Source organism: Barbus barbus, assembly GCF_936440315.1.
Source record: "Barbus barbus genome assembly, chromosome: 30".
In the NCBI taxonomy this organism is placed as follows: Eukaryota; Metazoa; Chordata; class Actinopteri; order Cypriniformes; family Cyprinidae; genus Barbus; species Barbus barbus.
In genome coordinates this window covers 15,934,686-15,958,970 of record NC_136758.1, presented here as the reverse complement: position 1 = coordinate 15,958,970, position 24,285 = coordinate 15,934,686, and the positions used below count along the sequence as shown (strand labels likewise).

The 24,285-nt window shown below is 40.0% G+C and overlaps 1 protein-coding gene across 3 annotated transcripts in view; it reads left to right on the top strand.

The window, feature by feature from the left end:
* The window catches only part of pacrg (PARK2 co-regulated), a 94,712-nt gene that overhangs the window by 1,482 nt on the left and 68,945 nt on the right, over positions 1-24,285 (top strand). For all 3 annotated transcript variants that reach the window (XM_079385764.1, XM_079385766.1, XM_079385765.1), the window contains one exon: positions 16,283-16,417. In XM_079385764.1, the coding sequence (XP_079241890.1) occupies positions 16,283-16,417 (135 nt within the window). The remainder of the gene's footprint in view (positions 1-16,282; positions 16,418-24,285) is intronic.

Here is a 24,285-nt window from a genome sequence, read left to right as displayed (position 1 = left end):
TTACCCAACTTTTCAGTTACATTTATTAACAGAGGTCATTAGTGATTTCATGAACTGATTCATACATTGGGAACATTGATTCATGAAGATGCATCATTCCCATGCACTTTTTAATTGATTTATTTTTTGTCTATAAAGTGGATATTTTCTAACTTGATGATTTGCAGCATTGTCCTGGATGTACTACTGCACAGTCTTCCGTCTTTTTTTCTTTCTCTCTACAAAACAAGCTGTCACTTCAAAATGGAGTTTCTGCTTGCTTTAGACATTTATTTCAACACAATGTGGATCTCATTTTTCACCACACAGCTGACAGTTACCCATCATTCGCATCGTGCCCCACGACATCACCCCCATCAGTGCAGGCTGCGGTATAATTGCCTAAAATGGGCCCGTCTCTTGATAGCGTCTACGAGTTGGCCAGAGATGAAGATGTATTAGATGCCCGTAACAAGTATAAAAGCCCATCAGTTTAAACTGGCAGCTCTTATCGCCCTGTTGAAAGATAGTATTTTCTTATTTTAGACTAAATCTGTGCAGTAGTTGAGAGGAGCATTTTAAAACATAAGGGCATAGGGATGGATTTAGAGAAATAATTTAAGAGATTATATATAATTTACAATCAGTTTTTTGTCCTACGTAAACTGCATTTGTTACATCCACACACCATGAAATGAGCTATTTCACAACATGGATTGTGTTCATTTATTCTGCGTCTTTATATTCACAACTATTAACAAATGCACAAACACACAATGCACAGTCCTTTAGCCCACAGTCACTTCACTAATGAGCCTGTTTAGCATCTGCATGTGACTAATTAATTACCCTCCTTAACTCATGGCTAAACCCTCGCTCCTGTGCTTAAACTGACCTAAATTTCCCCCATGTACTAATTAAGGTTGTAATCTAAACTGTGGCCCCTCACAGGAGATGCTGAGTGTTGTTGAGGGCATGTCTGTTAATTTATGACTGTTCTTCATTATAGCCATCAACTCACATCAGTTTGACTGTAGGGAAGCAAAGTGTAAGGTCTGTTTTGGGTTTTGTTTCATGTTCTTGTTTTCATGTCTTTTATTTTGAAGTTTAGTCTCAGTTCCTGTTTGTGTCATGCTTCCCTTGCCCTCATGTCTTCATGCTATTGGTTCCCTTGTTCAATGTGTCATGTTCTAATTGGTTGTCCAGGTCATGTGTCTTGTTTCCCATTGGTTGGTTCTTGTCATGTGACCGGTATTGTTTGCTATAAGTAGCCATCATGTTGCCATTGTCTCTCGTTTTGTATTGAAGTTGTAACTCGCTGTCGGGGAGTCTAGTTTGTCCATGCCAAGTATGGTCAAGTCCAATCTCAGATTATGTTTGTATTTTGGATCACTTTATAAATAAACTGCTCTTGGGTTATCACTACGCTCGCCTCCAGTGGACTGATTGTTACCTGAACATTGACAGGAAATAGCTTTTGCGTTGAAAAAAATGGATACAACGAAGGTAGATAGTGACCAGTGGCTTGTTAGACTCCGAAAAAGACAAAAGAGCACCATAAAATAAATTATTAAATAGGACTCATTTGCTCTATTTTGAGGAAATGAATGATGAATTTAACTATTTATTTTCCGCTTCTCTATTTTATTTTTGGGATGCATTACGATATTTTATGGTGCTTTTATGTATTTTTTGCAGTTTAAAAGCTCCCCGTTAATTTTAATTGCATGCAAAAAACATGACCAGCAGGCCTACAGTATTCAAAATGTAATTTTGTGTTCCATGGAACAAGATGATATTGGTTTTGGATTTGGAGCATGAGGGTGAGTAAGAGGCCATTTGCACAGAACTATTGTTTTTCCATGTAAATGTGCTAAATTCTGTTTCTGACACTTATAAAAACATGGTACATTCATTCCACTTCCCTGGGTGTCACGTTTTTAAACACAAAAACGCATTTTGTGTGAATGGCCCCTAAATGATGACAGAATTTTCATCCTTGGGCAAACCATCCCACTGCACTGTGATTTCTTTAACAAAGATTCTAGATTATAAATCGGTTGAAATTGGATGGCTGATTGCACCAGCTCTGTTTGCCGAATGTGGCACATGGCAGGAATAACTTGCTGTCTGTTAATAGAGCGGAGATTATCGTCATCTACAAATCGACACGTCCTACTTTCAAAGCTGCTAATCCACAGCATATTGACACAGCAGCCCACATATCCTGATGGTTGCATTAAACATTTAGAGGTGTGCTGCTCATTATGTGAGTAAGAGTAGTAGAGTCAGAGGCTGATTTATCCAACAGTCACATTCTTTCTCTGATGGCAAGCTCAACACTGGAGATGTTTAATATCTCCTATACCTCTCCCTCTGCTTAGAAAAGCAATGCAGAGAAAAGCTCTGCAAAGTTTGTTATACAACAAAGCGTGTCTTCCAGTCTGCAGCGTGTGCTTCCGTGTGCACACAGATTTTCAAAAATGAGAAAGATCTACACATACGTTTCCTGTTAAACTCATCAGCAGTTTACATTACATTTATTCATTTAGCTGACGCTTTTATCCAAAGCGACATACAATTGCTATATATGTCAGAGGTCGCACGCCTCTGGAGCAACTAGGGGGTTAAGTGTCTTGCTCATGGACACATTGGTGTCTCACAGTGGATTCGAACCCGGGTCTCTCACACCAAAGGCATGTGTCTTATCCACTGCGCCATCACCACCCCCAGTTTATCTTCAAGTCCTGTCTTACCGATTAGACGATGTCTTTCATTACTGTTAGTGATTGCACCAGAAAGAGAAAGAGACAGAGGCAGGCAGACTGGAATATTTTTTCATGTCATTCTGTATTCTCCTTCATTTTTTTTTTTTTTATGTCCGTTCGCTGTGTAAAGTAATGACTGACACTGCCAGGGAGTGTTTACTTTGATGCTTGTTGTGAACGGGAGGGTTTGGTAGAGGAGTGCTTTTTGATATTTGTGCATTCTGGAAGGCTGTACTGTCAAGAGTGTGTTAAGTTCTGTAGGTCTCAAAGAGGAGAGTATGAATTTACAAGCATAGCCTACATTTATTTCAAGAGCCTTGTTTGTTACATCTAGTGGAGTGGTTCTCAACTGGTGGGTCATGACCCAAAATTTGGTCACAGGTATGTTCTGATAGAATGAGAGGGATATAGCTGCAGTCAGGAGATCCGAAAGGCGGCCTAAGCTTTTGACCTGCTTTTTGTTTCTGCTCTCCCCTTTGAAACTTTATCTACTTTATAGGGTTGCAGACAGAAGGCTAAAACAGTGCTAAATGCAAATAGTAACACTTTATTTTAGGGTCTCTTAACTAGTTGCTTATTAGCATGCATATTACTAGAATATTAGCCATTTATTAGTAGTAATTATGCACATATTAATGCCTTATTCTATATGACCTTATTCTACATCCCTAATCCTACCCAATACCTAAATTTAACAACTACCTTACTAACTATTAATAATCAGCAAATTAGGAATTTATTGAGGGAAAAGTTGTGGTTAATAGTGTAGGGCCCGGTTTCACAGACATGGTTTAGACTACGCCAGGATTAGGCCATGGTTCAATTAGGACATTTAAGTCATTTTTATAAATGTGCTTAGAAAAAAAAAACATTACTGGTGTGCATTTTGAGACAAAACAAAGGCACTGATATATTTTAAGATCATCAGTGCAGGTTTCGTTCAGTTGAAACAGCTCAGATTTACATTTTAGTCTAGGATTAGGTTTAAACCTTGTCTGTGAAACCGGGGGAATAAGTGTTTCCTATTCTAAAGTGTTACTATGCAAATTATAAAGTGCAGCTAGCCATATAATCAAACATAATTAAAGATAAAAAATGGGCTTATCAAAGAGAAAAAACATACTTCCCATATCTTTTTTTTTGTTAACATCAGGCTACCAAATACTATTAAACTTAATACTGTTACTTTTTTGTCCCAGTATGATGTGTAAAATTAAACACATGAATGTTTTATTTATTGTTTTTTTTTTTTTTTTTATTTCATGTTAATTTCTACTGAGAAATAAGCATTATAGCCAGTAGATACTTGCTTCACTACCTTTTAAGCTCTCTAGATCATTAGACATGATTATATCTTGGACGCCTGTCTGAAACTTCTTTCTTATAAAAATTCTGCATGTAATGTCATTGGCTGACTGGGAAGCAAGGCAGCTACCTTCACTCTCGGACACAGACAGCTACTTCATTACTTTGTGCGGGTCATAAACAAAGCCCCCATCAAGCGCCATCCATAACTCAGCTACTTACATTCCTGGACATTTAGCATCGCTTCAGCACACACCACTGGCCTGAGATCTGCCTCTAAAACTATTAATATCTACCTCTCTCTGGTCCTTTCCTGTGGTTGCTGATGTATAGCCAGTCTGTGTGGTGAGCAGCATGATTTGCTGATAACAGCAAGGCCATTTGATGCCTTAAAAGCTGTGAATCTGGAAGCACACAGGCTTATTATGCTGCCAGGTATTTGTGGCCATAGAAACTGAATCAATACAAGGCCTTGCATCACCGTCTTCTTTCCCATTTATCCTGCCACAGAGGATGAGTGGAAGACCATTTTATTTTTTCACATGGAGGTCTTCACCTACTTTTAGAGTGGGAAACGCATCACCCTTTCCATGCCAGGGGGCAGTCAACTTTAAGAAGTGATGTATGAAAGGCATCTCTGGAGGACGGAAGGGAAAGAAAATAGAGTAAAAATGCCTACAGTGAGCAGTGGATGTTCCTATTGGTCCAATCAGTGACAAGCCTTTTGTCACATAATAAGTGTCTCTGCACCAGTGTGTTCGTTCGTTCGTTCATTCATTCAACTTCACATCTGTTTATCTGATTGTTTCCATCCATCCATGTACCTTCTGTCTCTATCCATCAATCCATTAATCCATGTTCCTGTTTGTCTCCATCCATCCATCTGTCCATCCATCCGTCCACCCACCTGTACTATCTATCCACCCTATCTATCCACCCATGTACCGTCTATCTCCATCCATCCATCCATCCATGTACCTGTCCCATCCATCCATCAGTCCTTCCTTCCTTCCATCCATCCATTTACCCATCTGTCTCCATCCACTCATCCATCCATCCTTCTGGATGTCTGTCCATCCATCCATCCATGTACCTGTACCATCCATTCATCCATTCACATCCCTGTCTGTCTCCCCTCCGTCCGTCCGTCCGTTTGTTCATCCATACATCTGTCTGTCCATCCATCCGTCCGTCTATTCATCCGTACATCCGTCTATCCATCCATCCGTCCGTCCGTCCGTCCACCCATCTGTCTGTTCATCCGTACATCTGTCCATCCATCCATCCATCCACCCGTCTGTCTGTTCATCCATCCATCCGTTCATCCGTCTGTTAATCCGTAAATCTGTCTATCCATCCGTCCGTCCGTCCGTCCATCCATCCATTCGTGTGTCCATCAATGCATCCATCCATGTAGCTGTCAGTCTCCATCCATCCATTCGTGTGTCCATCGATGCATCCATCCATCTACTTGTCAGTCTCCATCCATCCATTCGTGTGTCCATCGATGCATCCATCCATGTAGCTGTCTGTCTCCATCCATCCATTCGTGTGTCCATCGATGCATCCATCCATGTAGCTGTCAGTCCTTCCTTCCTTCCATCCATCCATTTACCCATCTGTCTCCATCCACTCATCCATCCATCCTTCTGGATGTCTGTCCATCCATCCATCCATGTACCTGTACCATCCATTCATCCATTCACATCCCTGTCTGTCTCCCCTCCGTCCGTCCGTCCGTTTGTTCATCCATACATCTGTCTGTCCATCCATCCGTCCGTCTATTCATCCGTACATCTGTCCATCCATCCATCCACCCGTCTGTCTGTTCATCCATCCATCCGTTCATCCGTCTGTTAATCCGTAAATCTGTCTATCCATCCGTCCGTCCGTCCGTCCATCCATCCATTCGTGTGTCCATCAATGCATCCATCCATGTAGCTGTCAGTCTCCATCCATCCATTCGTGTGTCCATCGATGCATCCATCCATCTACTTGTCAGTCTCCATCCATCCATCCTTCTGGATGTCTGTCCATCCATCCATCCATGTACCTGTACCATCCATTCATCCATTCACATCCCTGTCTGTCTCCCCTCCGTCCGTCCGTCCGTTTGTTCATCCATACATCTGTCTGTCCATCCATCCGTCCGTCTATTCATCCGTACATCTGTCCATCCATCCATCCACCCGTCTGTCTGTTAATCCATCCATCCGTTCATCCGTCTGTTAATCCGTAAATCTGTCTATCCATCCGTCCGTCCGTCCGTCCATCCATCCATTCGTGTGTCCATCAATGCATCCATCCATGTAGCTGTCAGTCTCCATCCATCCATTCGTGTGTCCATCGATGCATCCATCCATCTACTTGTCAGTCTCCATCCATCCATTCGTGTGTCCATCGATGCATCCATCCATGTAGCTGTCTGTCTCCATCCATCCATTCGTGTGTCCATCGATGCATCCATCCATGTAGCTGTCAGTCTCCATTCATCCATTCGTGTGTCCATCGATGCATCCATCCATGTAGCTGTCAGTCTCCATCCATCCATTCGTGTGTCCATCGATGCATCCATCCATCTACTTGTCAGTCTCCATCCATTCGTGTGTCCATCGATGCATCCATCCATGTAGCTGTCTGTCTCCATCCATCCATTCGTGTGTCCATCGATGCATCCATCCATGTAGCTGTCAGTCTCCATCCATCCATTCGTGTGTCCATCGATGCATCCATCCATCTACTTGTCTGTCTCCATCCATCCAATCGTGTGTCCATTGATGCATCCATCCATGTAGCTGTCAGTCTCCATCCATCCATTCGTGTGTCCATCGATGCATCCATCCATCTACTTGTCTGTCTCCATTCATCCAATCGTGTGTCCATTGATGCATCCATCCATCTACTTGTCTGTCTCCATCCATCCATTCGTGTGTCCATCGATGCATCCATCCATGTAGCTGTCAGTCTCCATCCATCCATTCGTGTGTCCATCGATGCATCCATCCATGTAGCTGTCTGTCTCCATCCATCCATTCGTGTGTCCATCGATGCATCCATCCATGTAGCTGTCAGTCTCCATCCATCCATTCGTGTGTCCATCGATGCATCCATCCATCTACTTGTCTGTCTCCATCCATCCATTCGTGTGTCCATCGATGCATCCATCCATGTAGCTGTCAGTCTCCATCCATCCATTCGTGTGTCCATCGATGCATCCATCCATCTACTTGTCTGTCTCCATCCATCCAATCGTGTGTCCATTGATGCATCCATCCATCTACTTGTCTGTCTCCATCCATCCATTCGTGTGTCCATCGATGCATCCATCCATGTAGCTGTCAGTCTCCATCCATCCATTCGTGTGTCCATCGATGCATCCATCCATGTAGCTGTCAGTCTCCATCCATCCATTCGTGTGTCCATCGATGTATCCATCCATCTACTTGTCTGCCTCTATTCATCTGTCCGTCCTTCCATCCATCCGCTTCCATTCCATCCATCCGCTTGTCAAGTCTGATGGAGAAATGTGGATGTCAGTCGCAGGGCTGCATCTCTGCACTGATGGTCTATTGATCAAACACTCTCTCTGCTCTGAAGGCCCTTGACTGAACACATAGCATCTGGAAATGTTATTGCCTGCTTAATTTTTCACATTTCTCCCCTTTCCCTGGTCACTTTTCTTGTGCAGTTCACATTTCAAACAGCAACATGAAACTGTGGATTAGTACTTTAGAGGCTCCATATGCAAGCTAACTTCTAAATACTTTCTTACTTTAAAATTAGATAGCTGTGGATTATTTTGCGCTTTATAGTTTATCTCCAAAAGCGCCTTGTTATGAAAAGCTGCTTTAAAGATGAATGGATAATGGGCAGAACTCAGAAGAATGTTTGCGGATGTCAATCTCGGGCTCTCTGTGACCTTTTCTGTGGTGTTGAAAAAAAAGTGACACTCTGGAAGACGTTGCCTCTTTAAATTAAATTCTCTGTTAAAATGCCATGTAGGTTATATTTAAACATATTTTTCAGGATGTAATAGCTGATATGTGCTTTTTCCGTAATCTATTTAACTCTGATGTACGTCACACGACTAAGTCATTATTCAGTAAAAACCTTGCTGTCCATCATTGTTCTCCTCTTGTTCTCCTTGTTTCATGATACATTCGTGGTGCCTTTTTTTATAATAGCAGAAACAGCGTGTGCTGCTGAACATACATAGTGTCTGCCTTCTAACTGCCTTCTAATATAATAGGCTTTGTATGAGTAAAATTACAATCACAGATAAGTGTAAGTTTTCAACAGGTTTGCTGTCTCAGTGAGAGTGATGGCGATGCCCAAGATGACGCTGATATGAGTGACAGTGGTATAGAAAGGAAATAGTAAGAGTTAGAGCACGACTCAGATAAAGCTGTTAGATAGCATCTGTGACCCATGATTGGGGTTCGATTCTGTGTCTTTATGGACAGCAGGCTTAGGAAAGTATGATTGGATGTGTTTGTCAATAGTGGTTAGCGCGTGGCAGACAAAAGACAATCAATACGTAACATATGCTAGCCGCTCTGGAGATAAGACGACTTACAACTGTTTGGCAAGAAGGGAAAACGTCAATATCACCTTTTCAGGCTAAAAATTAGAAAATAAATTCTACGTTGAAAAAAATAAATCAAACCGATTTGTTTTTGGTTCAAAAGCAAATAGGATCCTGGAGGGAGAAAAATTGGAAGTAGACCAACGAGTGGAAAAACTAATAAAACAATCATGAGCAAAAGGAAATGCAGAGTTTGAGTGAGATGAGCCTGTTGAAGCCTGAAGATTGATATGTGAGGATTTAGCAGACGGTGAACTTGATTCAAGATGACAGTACGACAGAGAGTGCCCTTGAATCTGGTTCAGGGTCACAGCCATAGGATGATCCAGGTGTCATGGACCGTTATCTCTCAAGGCCTTGTGACCACCCACATGCTGTTAGCACATGAGGAAACATGGCTGGGAGGAAATCAATACACTCTAGAAAACTCACATCATGCCAATATGCTGCACAATGTCCTTTCTCTGACATTCTTCTTTAAAAATCTATAAGAAGTACATCGCCATTATGTTGACCTGACCTTTTGGGAAGGGTGGGCTATTGGGAGTCCTAAGTGAATTGGATCAGCTAAAGAAGAGACTGGTTAAACAAATAAATAACAAAAGGATCCATTGTGATTACTCCAAATAAACCTGTTTCCTTTCTTTAGCTGATGCTTGTCACAGACAATTTCATTCAAATGGACTTACTGTACACTTATTACAGGGACAGTCCTTGTGGAGAAACTTGTACATTCACTGAATATTTATGTGATTATGCTAACTTGAGAATTGTGTGGGATTTCTAATTAATATTTGTTCTAAATTAAATAAAATAAATATAAGGGAAGTCGTGGGAAGTCGTGGCCTAATGGTTAGAGAATTGGACTCGTAATCGAAAGGTTGCGGGTTCGAGTCTCGGGCCGGCAGGGATTGTAGGTGGGGGGAGTGAATGTACAGCGCTCTCTCCACCCTCAATACCACGACTGAGGTGCCCTTGAGCAAGGCACCGAACCCCCAACTGCTCCCCGGGCGCCGCAGCATAAATGGCTGCCCAATGCTCCGGGTGTGTGTGTGTGTGTGTGTGTGTGTGTGTGTGCATTTGCTCACTACTCACTGCTGTGTGTGTGCACTTGGATGGGTTAAACGCAGAGCACTAATTTCGAGTATGGGTCACCATACTTGACAATACGTCACGACTTTTTAAAAATAAGTAATGTGAGCTTCAACCATCAACCTTTGAGATTTTTTTTTTGCATATATAATCTTTGCATATAAAACCTCCAATGTGGCTTCTTTGCTGCCACATTTTGAAACTTCTTTTATTGCTTAATCTCTTTTTTTTTTTAAATGTTTTATAAATGTTTTTTTTTTTTTTTTCTTACCTTTCACTAAATGTTTTTGTTTCTTTGAATCTTTTAACATGTTTTATCTTTCAGACTTTGAACACTGCAGTGCAGACTTTCTCTTCTTGAAGAGCAGTCTTTGTGTATATTTCTAAGAGAATGTCCCTCTTCTCTAATATTGTCTACTTTGATTAGGAATTGTGATTTTTTTTCCAGAGTAGGCAAGGCTTCTGTTGCAAACTCTCTTAAAGGGATAATTCACCCCAAAATGAAAATTGTTATCATTTACTCACCCTCATGTCATTACAAACCTGTATGAGTTTCGTTCTTTTGCTGAACATAAAAGAAGATATTTTGAAGAAAGCTGGTAATCAAACAGTTGACTTCCATAGTATTTCTTTCTCTACTATGGAAGTCAGTGACGACCAACAACTGTTTGGTTCTTCAAAATATCTTCTTTGTGTTAAACAAAAGAAAGAAACTTATGCAGGTTTGGAATGACATGATGGTGAGTAAATGTAAACTTTAAAAGTTTAAAAGTAAACTTTAGTGTTACTTTAGAGAATTCTGATGTATGAAACATGTTTTGTATCGTATTTGTTCTTTTTTTCTTTCTTTTTTTTTTTTTTTTTTTTTTTTTGCTACAGTCAATATTATTTTGTCATTCAGGTTTTTTTATTTTTTTGCTCTGCTTCCATTGTCTCCTGAGAAAACACCCCTGATGTGTTAATCACAAAGGATAGCTCTAAAACAATTACAGATACAGTAGATTTGATGATTAGGCTTTCAGAGGTGTTGGTCCTCGGCAATTAATTGTTCTGATTGCTCAAGCAAAAACCACAGATCAGCAGTTCAATGGAATTAACAATAGAGTATTTAGATAGCTAAATGAAATAATGACCAGAATTGCTCTAGCTCATTTTTTAATGACTTGAAACAGTTGTCTAAAGAATATAATCTTCCTTTCTATCTTTTTTGTTTATTATTTTTAATTGGGTTCAGAGAATGTAGATGAAATCCTACTCAGTTGCTTTTAGATATGCCCTGGATCTCAGCAAGAGGTTCCAGGTGTGTGTGTGTGTGTGTGTGTCTGTGAAAAATGTGCCAGCTGTTTTATTTTTGTGTGAACGTAGCACCTAAATTCATACATGCATAATCAAATGGTTTCTTTTTTGTCACCTGATGAAACTTGTGGTGGCTGTTAAACTTGAAATCAGCAGTGGGATATTGCCTCAGTGTTTGTCAGCGCAGTATCTTGTCATCTCTGCTGAAGATGACGAACATTATGAGCTTATTGTGATGATGAACGCATCTCTGGTTCGATAATTTAATGGTGTTCCAATATAAGAACATTTTCTTCCAAAGGCGCTAGAAGCATAACAGGAAATATGAATAATTATAACTCTAATTTTCTAATTAAAAACGTCTACGTTGGCAGCATAGCATCTCCAAGTCTGCTTCTTGACAGCACATAATGCACCAACAATCTGAACAGAACTGCTGACCAACAGTCAAAAAGTCTCTCGGCTTACACACATCTGCAAGGATACACACTCTTAAAGGTGTCCAGATGCCTTTGTAGATTGCAGTGAATGTGCTGATGGAATGTGTCTGATGGTTCACGATCATAGGTGTTATTCTTTAGAGTGCTGTTAAATTGGTCTGCACAGTCCTGAATAGGTGCAGGTCTGATTACTGATCATGGCAGTAAATGTAAAGTGTGGCAAGACTGATCAATGTGCTTGATTCATTGAGCTGGCTCAGCAAAAAAGTCTGCACCGGTGACCAGATGTGTGTGTGCGCAGAACACAAAGAGCTACAAACCTTATTTATCCAAATACCAGCACTGCTTGTAGCATGAGAAACACAATAATGTCCGCCTCTAATTCATTTAGAGTGTTCACTACTACAATCATTTGCAAAGTAACACAGCAGAAGACAGATTTTCATTGACTGAATGTGTAGCAGCTGTATGAGGTTTCCACATTACCCATAATGCACGTATAGTTAAGTGTACAGTGTGTTAGAAATATTTTTTTTTTATTAAGTAGAAATATTGGCCTCCTGGAATTATTTCTAATTCTAACCATATAAGACATTCTTTGGCTTTTAGTTATGTCAGCTGCTTTATTCATATAGGCTGGCGTTAGTATCATCTGCTACAGATCACTGTGGTGTGTTCAGAGGCATAATATAACAAGACAGAATAGAAAAGACCTATAATAGCATATTATAAAAAATATTAAATATATATTTTCTTTTTACATTTTGCTCCTACATTTGAAATATCTGGAACAATATTATCACTTGCAGTGGCATTTTTGCCTCGAACCTTTGTTAAATTCTCGTGCCAGTGTACAGTGTGGTAAACGTATGGACAGAAAAGACTCATTCTGGTACAAATTGGAATGACAGATGTATTATGAAAATGTTTTAGCGCTTTTCCTACAGCACATTGCTCATCCAGGTTTAGATTAAAACTGCATGTTAATTTTCTGCGAATATTTGTGCCTTCACTGAGTGAAGACGATGCTTATAGGATTATAAGATTATGGAGGAGAGTTTTACTAGGAAAGCTAAAAAATGCAGATGAGGGTGGTTGAAAGAGGATATTTTTACTATGACTTTGCTTTCTTGTATTTGTGTTTTTCTAGACCTGCGGAAATGTTTGTGATCTTTATGTATGATCAGCTATATTAAGACCGAAAGCTGGTTGCTTTATTGTACAGTATGCTGCCAAGCTGAAGTCAAAATTAATTTATTTAGGTTTTGTGCAAGAGTTAGTTACAGTCTGAAGAAAATCAGCATTGTGTGACCATTTTCAAGCTTGTTATCTTTGACTAATTTTCATAATTTAACCCAATGTTTGTTTCATCCCTCGTTCTTTTTTGTTCTCCACAGTGAGCGTTGGCGTCTTTGCCCGCATGTTGTCATTTTTCATCAGAATCAGGAGTGACTCAGTTGAGCTCTGTCTCCTCACACGGGCAACACACTCACTAGCATTCAGCAGGCTACCGGCGGGGAGGACTGTTAAATCAAGCTCAAAACACGACTTTAGGCTCAGGTTCCCCTGATGGCAAAAAAAATTCATATTTGCATATTTCTTACTCTCCCCAGAAAAGTAAAGACGAGGAGAGAAGAATATCTAAAATGTCAGATTTGGCTTGCACAAATTCGATAATTAATAGGCTAAATGCCATTAGAGCACATCTATTCTAAATTGCTGTATTTGTTTAACAACAACATATGTAAATCTATTATATTTCATTAATCTGCTCAATGAATAAATGTAAATGTATTTTAAAACTACACTACCCTTTAAAATTTTGGGGTGAGTATGATTTTATGGTTTTGAAACCATAAAATGCTTTCACCAACACTGCATTTATTTGATCAAAAATATTGTAAAAAATAATAATATTATGAAATACTAATACCAAGTGTAATTTATTTCTGTGATGGGAAAGCTGAATTTTCTGCAGCCATTACTCCAGTCTTCAGTGTCTCACAATCCTTCAGAAATCATACGGATATGCTTATTATTAACAATGTTGAATATAGCTGTGCTGCTTAATATTTTTGTAGAAACTGTTGTACATTTTTCTTCCAGTTTTTTTTTTAATAAATAGAAAGAAAGTTTAAAAAAATAAGATTTTTGTAACATGCGTATAACATTGCTGAATAAAAGTATGAATTTCTTTAAAAAACAGAACAGAACAGAAGTGTGTTTAGCATGTCACTGAAGATAGTCGAAATCAGGCGTCCTATTCAAATAAACCAGACATTGGTGTTATTTCAGAGTTTTATCACCATCACAGAAGGCTGTTGTTCTCATTTAAATTCTCACACTTCCAGTGTAAATGTTATATAATGTCCATCTGTCTTATATAATTTGGAACATTATGTAGTTGCAAAATGAGAGAAAAGCCTCTATGGTTTTATGGCCATTGATACCATATCGAACAGCTTATGCTCATATTTCCCCATTTGCATCTACATTGAATTGTACCACTCATTTCAGATAGATAGATAGATAGATAGATATAGATAGATAGATAGATAGATAGATAGATAGATAGATAGATAGATAGATAGGTAGGGAGATAGATAGGGAGATAGATGAACCATCACATCCTCTGATAGTTTGGTGCTGGGTGACTTTTCTAAGGGACCTTCCCTTTAGGTTGTGCGTGTATGTGTATTAGTGGGTGGATCGGTGAGTATGTGTGCGGAGTGTGGAGGTGAATGCTCCATGAATAAAGGGAGGTAATTTAGTTGCCTGCAGCGGTTGTGTGAAGTCTGACCTTATCAGAGCAGCCTCTGTTTTTTTCTTCTAAACCTGGTGAGTCACCAGCCACACGCACATACATTATCAGAAATTGAATGATATTGTCAGGGGAGTGTGTCCTGTGAGAGTAGGAGGCGAGAGAGAGCAGTGGAAATGTTAATGCGGATTTCACCTGCAAGAGTGGAGAGCAGCAGCCCCTCACCAAGCATCCATCAGAGGCTCTCAGAAGCAGTTTAGGAGCCCAGAGAGAGCGAGAGAGATGTGGCCTCAGCTTGGGCAGGTGATTGATCACCTTCATGGAATTACACCATCTCCAATGCGAAGTCAGCCTGAGGATTAATGAGCTGCTCTCTCTCTGAGGTAGAGCGGTTTCCAGTGATTGAAACACAGCTTTCATAGAAAGAGATGGCTGAGGACTCACAACTCATTCCCTAGATTGTGTGTGTTCTCGGTTTAACGGCAGATAGAATGGACTCTGCTGTCATCATCTTCCTTCACTCACAGGAAGTGCTCACTTGACCATCACTGTGTGGAGAACATTTACTTTCTGCCCGTCCATCACAGGCTGAATGTTATCTGTTAAGATTGTGCTGCCATGTAAATAAATTATTGAACTAGTAAGCATTGTGTACCAGATTGAATCTTATCATAGACCTCTTTGAAGCTATTGAATATGAATTTTCAGAAAACTCTGCCCAAAAATGAATAGTCATTATTCCAGTCATTATTCAGTCTTCTGAAGTCATACAAAAGCTTTGTGAGAGAAAAAGATCAAAGTCATTATTTGTTGAAAAATGGTGACAACATCCCTAATTGTTCTTGGAATATTCATGAAAGTTTCTGAGAGAAGTAAATGAATAATTTTTTTGAGATCTTTTCAATCTGATCTTTTTGCTTGATCAGTTTCAGTTTCGGTTTGATCAGAGCAGTTTAAAGAGCTATTCACACAGAATGAGTTTTGATGCTAAAACGTGAGACACTGGGTAGTTGAATGGAACCCCCCCACCCCCCATTCTGTGTTAATGGCCGCTAAATACACAGTCATGTTTTCTGTTGTTCATCAAATTTTTTGTGGGTGAAATGTACTCATTTCAATAGGATTCCACGCTTTTTGAAATTTTATGTGAGAAAAAGATTTTCTTATGCAGATTGTGCAACACATTTGCCATGTTGACTGACAGAAGGCTGCTTGGTTTGAAAGTGTCTTTTATTTTTGCTTGTGGGTATACAGTAATTGTTTACATATTGGACTCGATTCATTTTCAACTTCAACTCACTGATTCAGTGAGCTCAAAATCAGCTAACACCAAATTAGTTAAACAGTTAGTGTCCATAATTCATGTTTATAACAAGACTATGTCAACCACAAATTCAGGATAGTAGGGCCAACTCCTATACTTCATACAGACACTGATTCATTCCTGCAAATAAACTTTGTTGTGACCACAGAGTAGATATGTAAAGCATTTCGAGATATATTAATGTGCCAAGAGCATGTTTCTCATATAAACACATTAGCATAGTTGTTTGTTAACCATTAGCTTTATGCATTAATTTAAATTTGAACAACCATAGCAATTAAGCAAAACAGCATCACTGGGTGACTCTCTTCATGATTTTATTCAGATGAAGTCAGAGTTTAATGCCAAAGCCTGGAGCAAAGCCCCAGGCTGCCACCTTCTCACTGCAGGGGCCTTCACGAGTTCAACTGTGTTCCCGAATAAACAACTCTCATTTCATTTTCTTTAGCTTGTCACAATCTTGTATGTTGTGGCGAATGCACCAGTTTATTTATACTGCTAATATGAACTGCTATACTTGAATTATATATGGCAGACATTGTGAATATTTGATGGTTTGTAGCGTGTCGCTATAAAGCAGAGAGATGCTTCCTCTGACATCAGACAGAGAGCAGATTTACATTGGGATGAAAGAGGATCAAAACCATTTAATTTTCTGTAATGGTTTTCAGACTGCCATTCACTCTGATGACACAGCATCTAACAGGCTTTCTCTCTCTGTGTGTCCTGTAGGTGGTGGGCCCTCCAGCTGCAGGGGCTTTCAGAGAGAGGCCAGCTAAACCCACAGCCTTCCGTAAGTTCTACGAGCGTGGAGACTTTCCCATTGCACTGGAACATGACTCTAAAGGCAACCGCATCGCATGGAAGGTATTTAAAAACAACTTTTGCTCTGTTGTCTTTGCAGTGCAATATATTTATTAGCTTTCCTTGCACATCACTTGCAGATATAGCTGTTCACATACAAAACGAACCGTAGTTGATTTCTTTTCTTGTCATTTAGATACCAATTTTCTGAAGTAGAACATTTGCAGCTTTTGCCCTAGGTACACCTGTACATAGTTTTTCAGGCAGCTTTGCAGGTTAGATTTCTTGAAGCATTTCGGAGATGATGGTGATGGTAATGGTGTAAACTGATATTTCTCTACACCAAAAGATAGAAATATATGACTTTATAAATTTTTTTTAGCTGGTGAAAATACTAGTGGCCTAAGACTTTTGCACAGTACTGTACTTGATACTAAATAGTAATCTTGATAGAAAACACAAAAGTGTGTTTTTGTCTGTGTGTGTGTGTGTGAGTGAGAGAGAGAGAGAGAGTGAGTATGCTTTGAAAAGAGAAAGAGCTCTGATCAATCAGAGTGATGCTCATTGTCCCCTCTGCACTACAGTTGCGTACAGCTAACCTAATAGCAGACTGTCACGAGTCTCTGTGTGTGTCTGCAGGTTAGACATAGTGTTTATTTCATGAAGGTCGGCAGTAGTTTTATCAGTGTTAATCAGTACAGTGCCTGACAAGCACAACTTGCAATAAACACATGCTCACCTCTCTCTCCTTCATGAGTATTTCTCTTTTTTTCCTGGTTGGAAAAACTCTGAAAGCCTCGGCATGAATTATTAAAAGCAAATTTGAAAACAAATTTTCCTACGCTTTTGAAAAAATGTCTCTTTTTCTTTGTGTTGTTATGAAATTGCTGGGAGCCGACAGGAAGCGGTGTATGAAATTGTAGCTGTCACATCTAATGCATCTGTAATGCTTATTGATTTTCCTTCTCATGCCGCTGTTGATTTGATTCTGCTTTTCACACGCAGTATTTACACACCTTCACTCTGTAAATATGATACACGTATGCGTGAGAAAAACCGTGCCCTCAGCGACCCCTGTAATATATGCGGTACCAGGTCAGTTAGAGGTCATGCTGGGGTTGAGACCATTTCTAAGTGTTTCATTAGGTGTATGTTAGATGTAAGTGGAAGTAGTGCTTGTGTATATGAAAGGCCAATTTATTACATGAAGTATGTGGGCACAGCTGTATAAGCACAGAGGAACCCTTGGGGTAATAGTTCAAGATACGGTGACCAGATCAATCCTTCTAAAAGAGAGGGAGAGAAAGCTGTAATAGAGTCTTTATTTTGTCCAGGTGGTTTAATCATGCAGATCTGTCATTGGATCAATGATATGACACCCTGGATCTATTCATTTATTAAAAATATCTAAAGTGCAATTTTTAGATTCATTGGAATTTTGGATACATTAGAATACCCTAAATTTTTAAGCATTTTTCCCCCTGAATTAAAATTCAGTTTGCTATGTTTGCTATTTTTATGGGAGCATGAAATAAAAGGGTGGTACAAATGTCCTGATATCGTAATAAAGAAGAAAAAAAAAAATCTTAACAAAAAATGGAAGTACTTTGATGTAATTGTATTATTGTTTCTTATAAGAAAACTATTTAAACTAAATTGCTTCTCTGCTTAATATTATATATATAAAAAAAAAAAAAACAGTTGTCAACAAAATCAAAGTCATGTGATTTAATCTACCTAGGCTCATAGGAAATATGTGCTTTTGGTGACGTTACTGCAGTATGATATTATGTACCTTACTGCACATTCATGTCAAGGTCAAAAAGTTTCTTAAAATATCAGATAATTTAACCTTTTATTTGATGGTTTTACCACATGGCATTTAGAGTTATTACATTTAAACTTTAATTGAAAAATGTATAAAACTTTTTTTGCAAACAACAAAGAGTGCTTCTGTAAGAATTAGAAAAATGTAATATTTTAAACTATTTTTAATTTTTTTTTTCTTTTCTTTGTCATTGACCCCTTATTTACACCAGGGATGATCAACGATGAGGTTTCCTTACATTTAAATCAATATCTTTTAATCTATATCCATGTCTCTTTTTATCTCACCTCGTCTTGTCTCCTCTTCTGAGTGTGTATCCCCCTCTCTGTGCAGCAGGGAGCAGCAGTGCATTCCTGCAGGCGTTTCAAAGTGTTTCTCCTTTTACTTTTTCTCCATACCTCCCTGTCTTTCTACTTCATGGTAAACATGGTCCTTTAGAAGAAGGCCCTTTCGTGCGTTACTGTGTGCGTTTGCATCTTTAAACACTGAGTTTGAAACTTTTGCTCATGTGTGAGCATTCAGGTGTGTGTATTCAGGGTGGCGGTGTGTTGATGTATGAGAACAGACACTGCTGTTTAATGTCAAGGACAGCATTTGAATGCACAGAGATGTGAAGTAGAGAACTGATATTTTTAGTTTCTTTCTACGAGTCCTCACCATTCTCACTCGTGCTGTCTCCGCAGTTAAAGCTTTGACATGTGGTGTGTTAGGAACATGTGCAGTAGACTGATAAGAGTAAGCAGGAGTCTCTCTCGTTCTCTCTCACTCTTTTTCTCTCTCTTTGTGTTTGTGCATGTCTTGCACATGGTCCTGCTGCTATCAGAACAGTCCATCAATTTTATGGTGCTCCAAAGTGATTTCAAGGGATCTCCATCGAGAGAGAGAGAGAGAGAGAGAGAGAGAGAGAGAGAGAGAGAGAGAGAGAGAGAGAGATATCTGATGTCGTGGTCACTGATAGGAATGAGGATGTGGCAGATCCCCAACAAATTTATCTTTCTGCATGCATTGTTCACATTTTATTATTTAACGCTAAATACACAGCACATATTTTTTCTATCCTTAAAACATGCTTTATTGCGTTTACAAAAATCGTGATTAATTGCAGTTGAAAAGTCTGTTTCTTCTGTTCATTTGGTTCTACGGAGTTGACCGTTACATCATCGCAATGGCAACGATAAGCAATGACGTCAGATTGCGTCAGAATTTTTGGGAAATTACACCGGAGTGCTCAAGCTTTCCAAGACCCAACAAACACTGATTAAACAGGTTGAGTTAAAAACTGATTTTTGGGGCAATGTGAACTAGCTGTAAGGATTGTTGAATACTCAGTGTGAAAATTTGGTGCGATGAACATTTTAAATATGAATTAACGGCTGTTAATGTATCTGTTTAGACCCACACAAACATTTGCATGCTGTTAATGCAACAGATTTTTTAAACAGAGGTGTTCTAATCTTTCTTTTCCATTAAACTGCAAAAAACACTTGCCAGCCACTAATGTTTGCATTGAAATATTCGTGCTGAACAATTGTATTGGTGTGAACAAGCCTGTAAAGAATTGAATGATTCTGTTTATGATTCTGTTTTTCACTTCTGGCTCCTTAATGATTATATTATTTAATCTTTTAGTAGCCTGCTTTCTTTTGTTAGTGTTGTTGATGACTTGTGGCTCAGTGAACAAGTCAAGAATTGATTCCGACAGTGATTGATTCATTAAACTGATTGAATAAGTACAAGTACAAGTACAAGTTCTCCATCCATCCATGTCATCCTTCACCTTTATCAGTTATTCCGAGTCTTTCTGTGTTCTACTTTTCTGTTCCTATGTTGTAATTTATTTTTTTTGCTCTGAATTTTGACATGGGTGTAAAATTGAAGAAGCATTTCATAGAAAACATCAATGTAAACTTGATTCTGTTGCTGCTGACTGGGGAGGGGGGGGGGGGGGGGCAATCAATTAATCTGATCAAGTGCTTCAGGAAATGGAGAGGGTAAGAGATCTCATCCATTCAATCCCCTGATTGAATTATTTCAGGAGGAGGGAGAGGAGAAGACCTGTATGTGTGAGTGTGTGTCAGTGTGCGTAACACTGCAGACACAGCGCTGAGGTGGGGTGTTTTTATTTCCCCTCTATTTTATCTCCATCTGCACATTAGCATTTTAATGGGCGGTACCTTATGTGAGCACAGACCCTCTCCTGACAGCTATATGACCCGTCCAAGGAGAGGTATTACTCTCAGGAGTTTATCCCATGGTCCACTTTGGAATCCAGGAGCAGCCTCATTGTAGACCTGGCAGAACATGTACACCTGTTTAAATACAGAGAGAAGAGAAGACCAGCTCCTTCCGGATACCTTCAATCTCTTTGCAAAAACACCCTGTCATTGGTAGTTTCCTGCATAGATGTTTGTACATTTTGATTTAAATTCCTGGCTGGAGAGAGATCAGGCCCTCCAAAAACATCCACTTGCCTTTCAACAGGAGATAGTTGATATGAATAAAGGCACAAGCATATTTCCAGTGCCGTTTCCAAATGCTAGTGCCATCTTTGGCATGGGAGCTAAGTTCCGAGCACTGAGTTGAGTCCATCACCTGAGCCGTGAATGCCATGCGATTAATCACTCTGCATGAAAATGACGTTTGATTAGCTGATGGCAGCACTAGTGACTATCCTGGGCTTTGATGTCAAAGGAAGCAGACAGGGAAAATTTACCTCATTTGCTCACTCTGATTTGGTTCTAACCAAATGATGATTTTCTTGCTTTACAGAACACAAAAATGATATTTTGAGAAATGCTTTTCAGTGGAAAAACTGTAAATGGTTTAACATCACATTTATAAAATTTTACTGTAAAATACTGGCAAATTCATACATTTTCTAAGTAAAAAAAACAATGCATTACCATGTAAACAGTAACAGAACATGCTAACCAACCAAAACTTGACCCCCCTGCTTAACACTTACCCTTCCACTGTAGTCTGTAACTAGACATGGAACTTAACCACAATTATCCAAGGGGGTGAAAAATAAAAAAAGAGAGGAATAAAAATAAATGACCACTCTCTTGGGAATGGGGAATAAGTGCTTAATTAATTTTACTTATGGGTTGCTAGTAGAAATGTGTTTTATCGATCAACCACTGTATATTTGTCCGTAGACCTGCCTAATGTAATGGCTTGGAATAACTCCAGCAATGTATTGTGGGTAATTTACAGAAGGGCATTTGAAGATTTGAATGTCAAAATCTTCAAACTGACATAATATTTGTGTGGCAACCGCACTCCAGATCTACTGGGGTATAACGCGAAGGCAAAATTATGTGAAATGCTGGGAAGTCTGAAAATTGTGTTTTCTGAATGACTGATGATGCTTTTTCCAGCTCTCTCCCTCTCCAGCTCTCTCCTTCCAGCCCCGAATAAAGAGAGTCTGTCCATGCCATTTATAAGGAGAAATATGGAAGCTGGGTGAGTTGCGGTCACTAGGGCAGGAACCTTTTCATAGTACCTGAACTAATTGTGGAACTACCCACTTTTTGGGTTGTTCGCACCATGGGAACTACAAACGGTTTTAGTTCCAGGAATTCCGTTTGGAGGAACTACTTCAGAGTAGGGTCTAAAACAGTTCTAGGAACTATCCGTGACATGTGTACACTGATTGGCTAAACGCATACGAGAACGCCCTCACCTGCCATGATTTCAAACACTGTGTAAACATATACTGTGTAAACATTGTATCATACTGAGAGCATTTATAAACGGAATTTACCTGAAGACTTCATCTATAGCATTTTGTGCTTCTATCAGCCTCAATGAAATGTAGCACTGCAAGTTGTCGTTGGAGATTCTTAGTCCTCCTTTCCGTTATTTAAATTGCTTGATGTATACGTCGAAATTCCATGTCCATTATTGTGAAACCCGCGAGACACAACAAAAACACAGCTCCGATCACAGCATCCTCCATCCTCCTGTTGTAAACGTTGTTGTTCTTTGATTACATTGTTGAACGCCGTATACAAATGACGTCGCTATCGACCGGCTTACGTCACTTCTTAGTACCCACTGTTGGTGCGAATGCAACCCTTTAAATGGTACTGGGAAATAGTTCGCGCAAAATTGTCCCAGTACTTTAGTACTGTACTTTTAGTTCTAGTACTAAAGCAGTGCGAAAGGCCCTATTGATGTATCTGAACTTAAAGATGGGTGCCTTTGAGAGCCCAGACTTTGGCCGAAGGAGTGAGACGCACTGGGTCTGGGGGGTTTTGGATCAGTTGTTCTGCCCCACCGTGAGCCATAGAGCTGCTATTGATTAACATGCTCATAGCCAGCAGGCTGCAGATCTAAATGGAGCCTTTAATTAACTAAATGGAGCCATAGCAGCTGGATGCCAAACACTCCTCAGCATAGAGAATGAGCAGGGCACACACTAATGTCAAATACTAATGCTAGCAGCGCACTGTGGCTGGCGGAGGGGAAACTGACTGGGGGGAGGCGGCCATTTGATATTCTACCTCCTTCTACCTCATGCCACAGTCTAACTGTCGCTGTCATGCCAGTCCCATCACTAACGAAGACCCCTGTCACTCACTTCATCCCTTTGTGCAAAGCTTTTCCCCTTTTTCTTCTTTTTTTTTCTCAAAGATATCAGCCTCTCTCTCTTCTGCACACACTCTCTCTCCTCACTTGCTCTCATTCCTGTCCACTCATCCGTTCTGTCAGAGGTTAATTGGTTTGGAAATGATTCTATTCATTCTGGACAGTAATGCTGTTATCCTGAGAAAGAAGAAATGCGCCACACACGCACTTAAGCCTAATTTAAAAGAAAGGATGGGTGGGGGGGTGGAGGAGAGAAAGAAATCCAATTTAATCTACCCTGACTTTTTTTTATATTTTCGCCCAGGCCTGTCCCCACAAGTCTTTTATTTAACTTATGGCGGAATTTCATTACCTTGAAAGCTTTTTCTCCCCCCTCTTTTGAGAGGATAGACGGCCCTAATGTCTTTCTTGTAACCTCAAGGTCGGTGTGTTTGGATTGGTGGAGGTGTTCGAGCGTCCCTGTGATTAATGCACTGTACGATGCGCATGCACATACACGCTTGCCGCAGATGAAAGTGCCCCTGTCACTGCCCTTGTTGTGAATCAGGAAAGACATTCATATTCAAATTCAGACACCCACGGGGCTGTTCATGTCTCCCAGGTGTAGCGACACCACCTCCCTGGCCGCATCTCTATCTGGCTTCTTCCTCTGTCTGACTCCCAAACGGCTGCTCTGTAACTCTCTGCGACTGATCTGACCTTCTCACTCCCTGCAGCTGCTCAGATGATGACTGCCTGTCTCACTGACTGTCTCTCTAGCTGTTCCTGTCTCCCTGCAGCTCTGCAGTCACCCTACAGCTGTTCTCTCGGTCTACACTCTCTCTTATTGTCTTTCTCTCTCTGTATCTGCTTTGACGGTCTCTGTCCTCGCATGCACCCTCTACTTGCTGTTACTTCTTGTTACTTGCTGTACTCTCATACTGAACAAAGCATACCGAACTGTCGGTCTGTCAGTCTGCTGGTTTCCATCCATTTACCTGCCGCTCTCCAAAGATCTGTCCATTGATCCATCCATCCACCTGTCTGTCTACCATCCGCTTCCTATCCATCCATTTACCTGTCTCCATCCAACCATTCATTCACCTGTCTGTCCGTCCGTCTACCTGCCATTTTCCATCCATTTATCCATCCATCCATTTCCTGTCGTTATCAATCAGTTCATCAATCCACCTCTACAGTCTTCATACATGAGTTCATCCTTTCACCTGCATATCTACTTGCATGTCTCCACTCATCCATCCACCCATCTGCCTGTCTATTTGCCATCCACTTCCCATCCATCCATACATTCATTCACCTGTCTGTCGGTCTGTCTACCTGCCGTTCTCCATCCATGCATCCATTTTCTCTCTCATCATCCATCTGTCTGTCCATCAACCATCCATCCATCCATCCATCCATCCATTCATTTACCTGTCTCCATCCATTCATCCATTATGTCTGTTTGTCTACCTGACATTTTCCATCCATTTATCCATCCATCCAAATCCTGTCGTCATACATCAGTTCA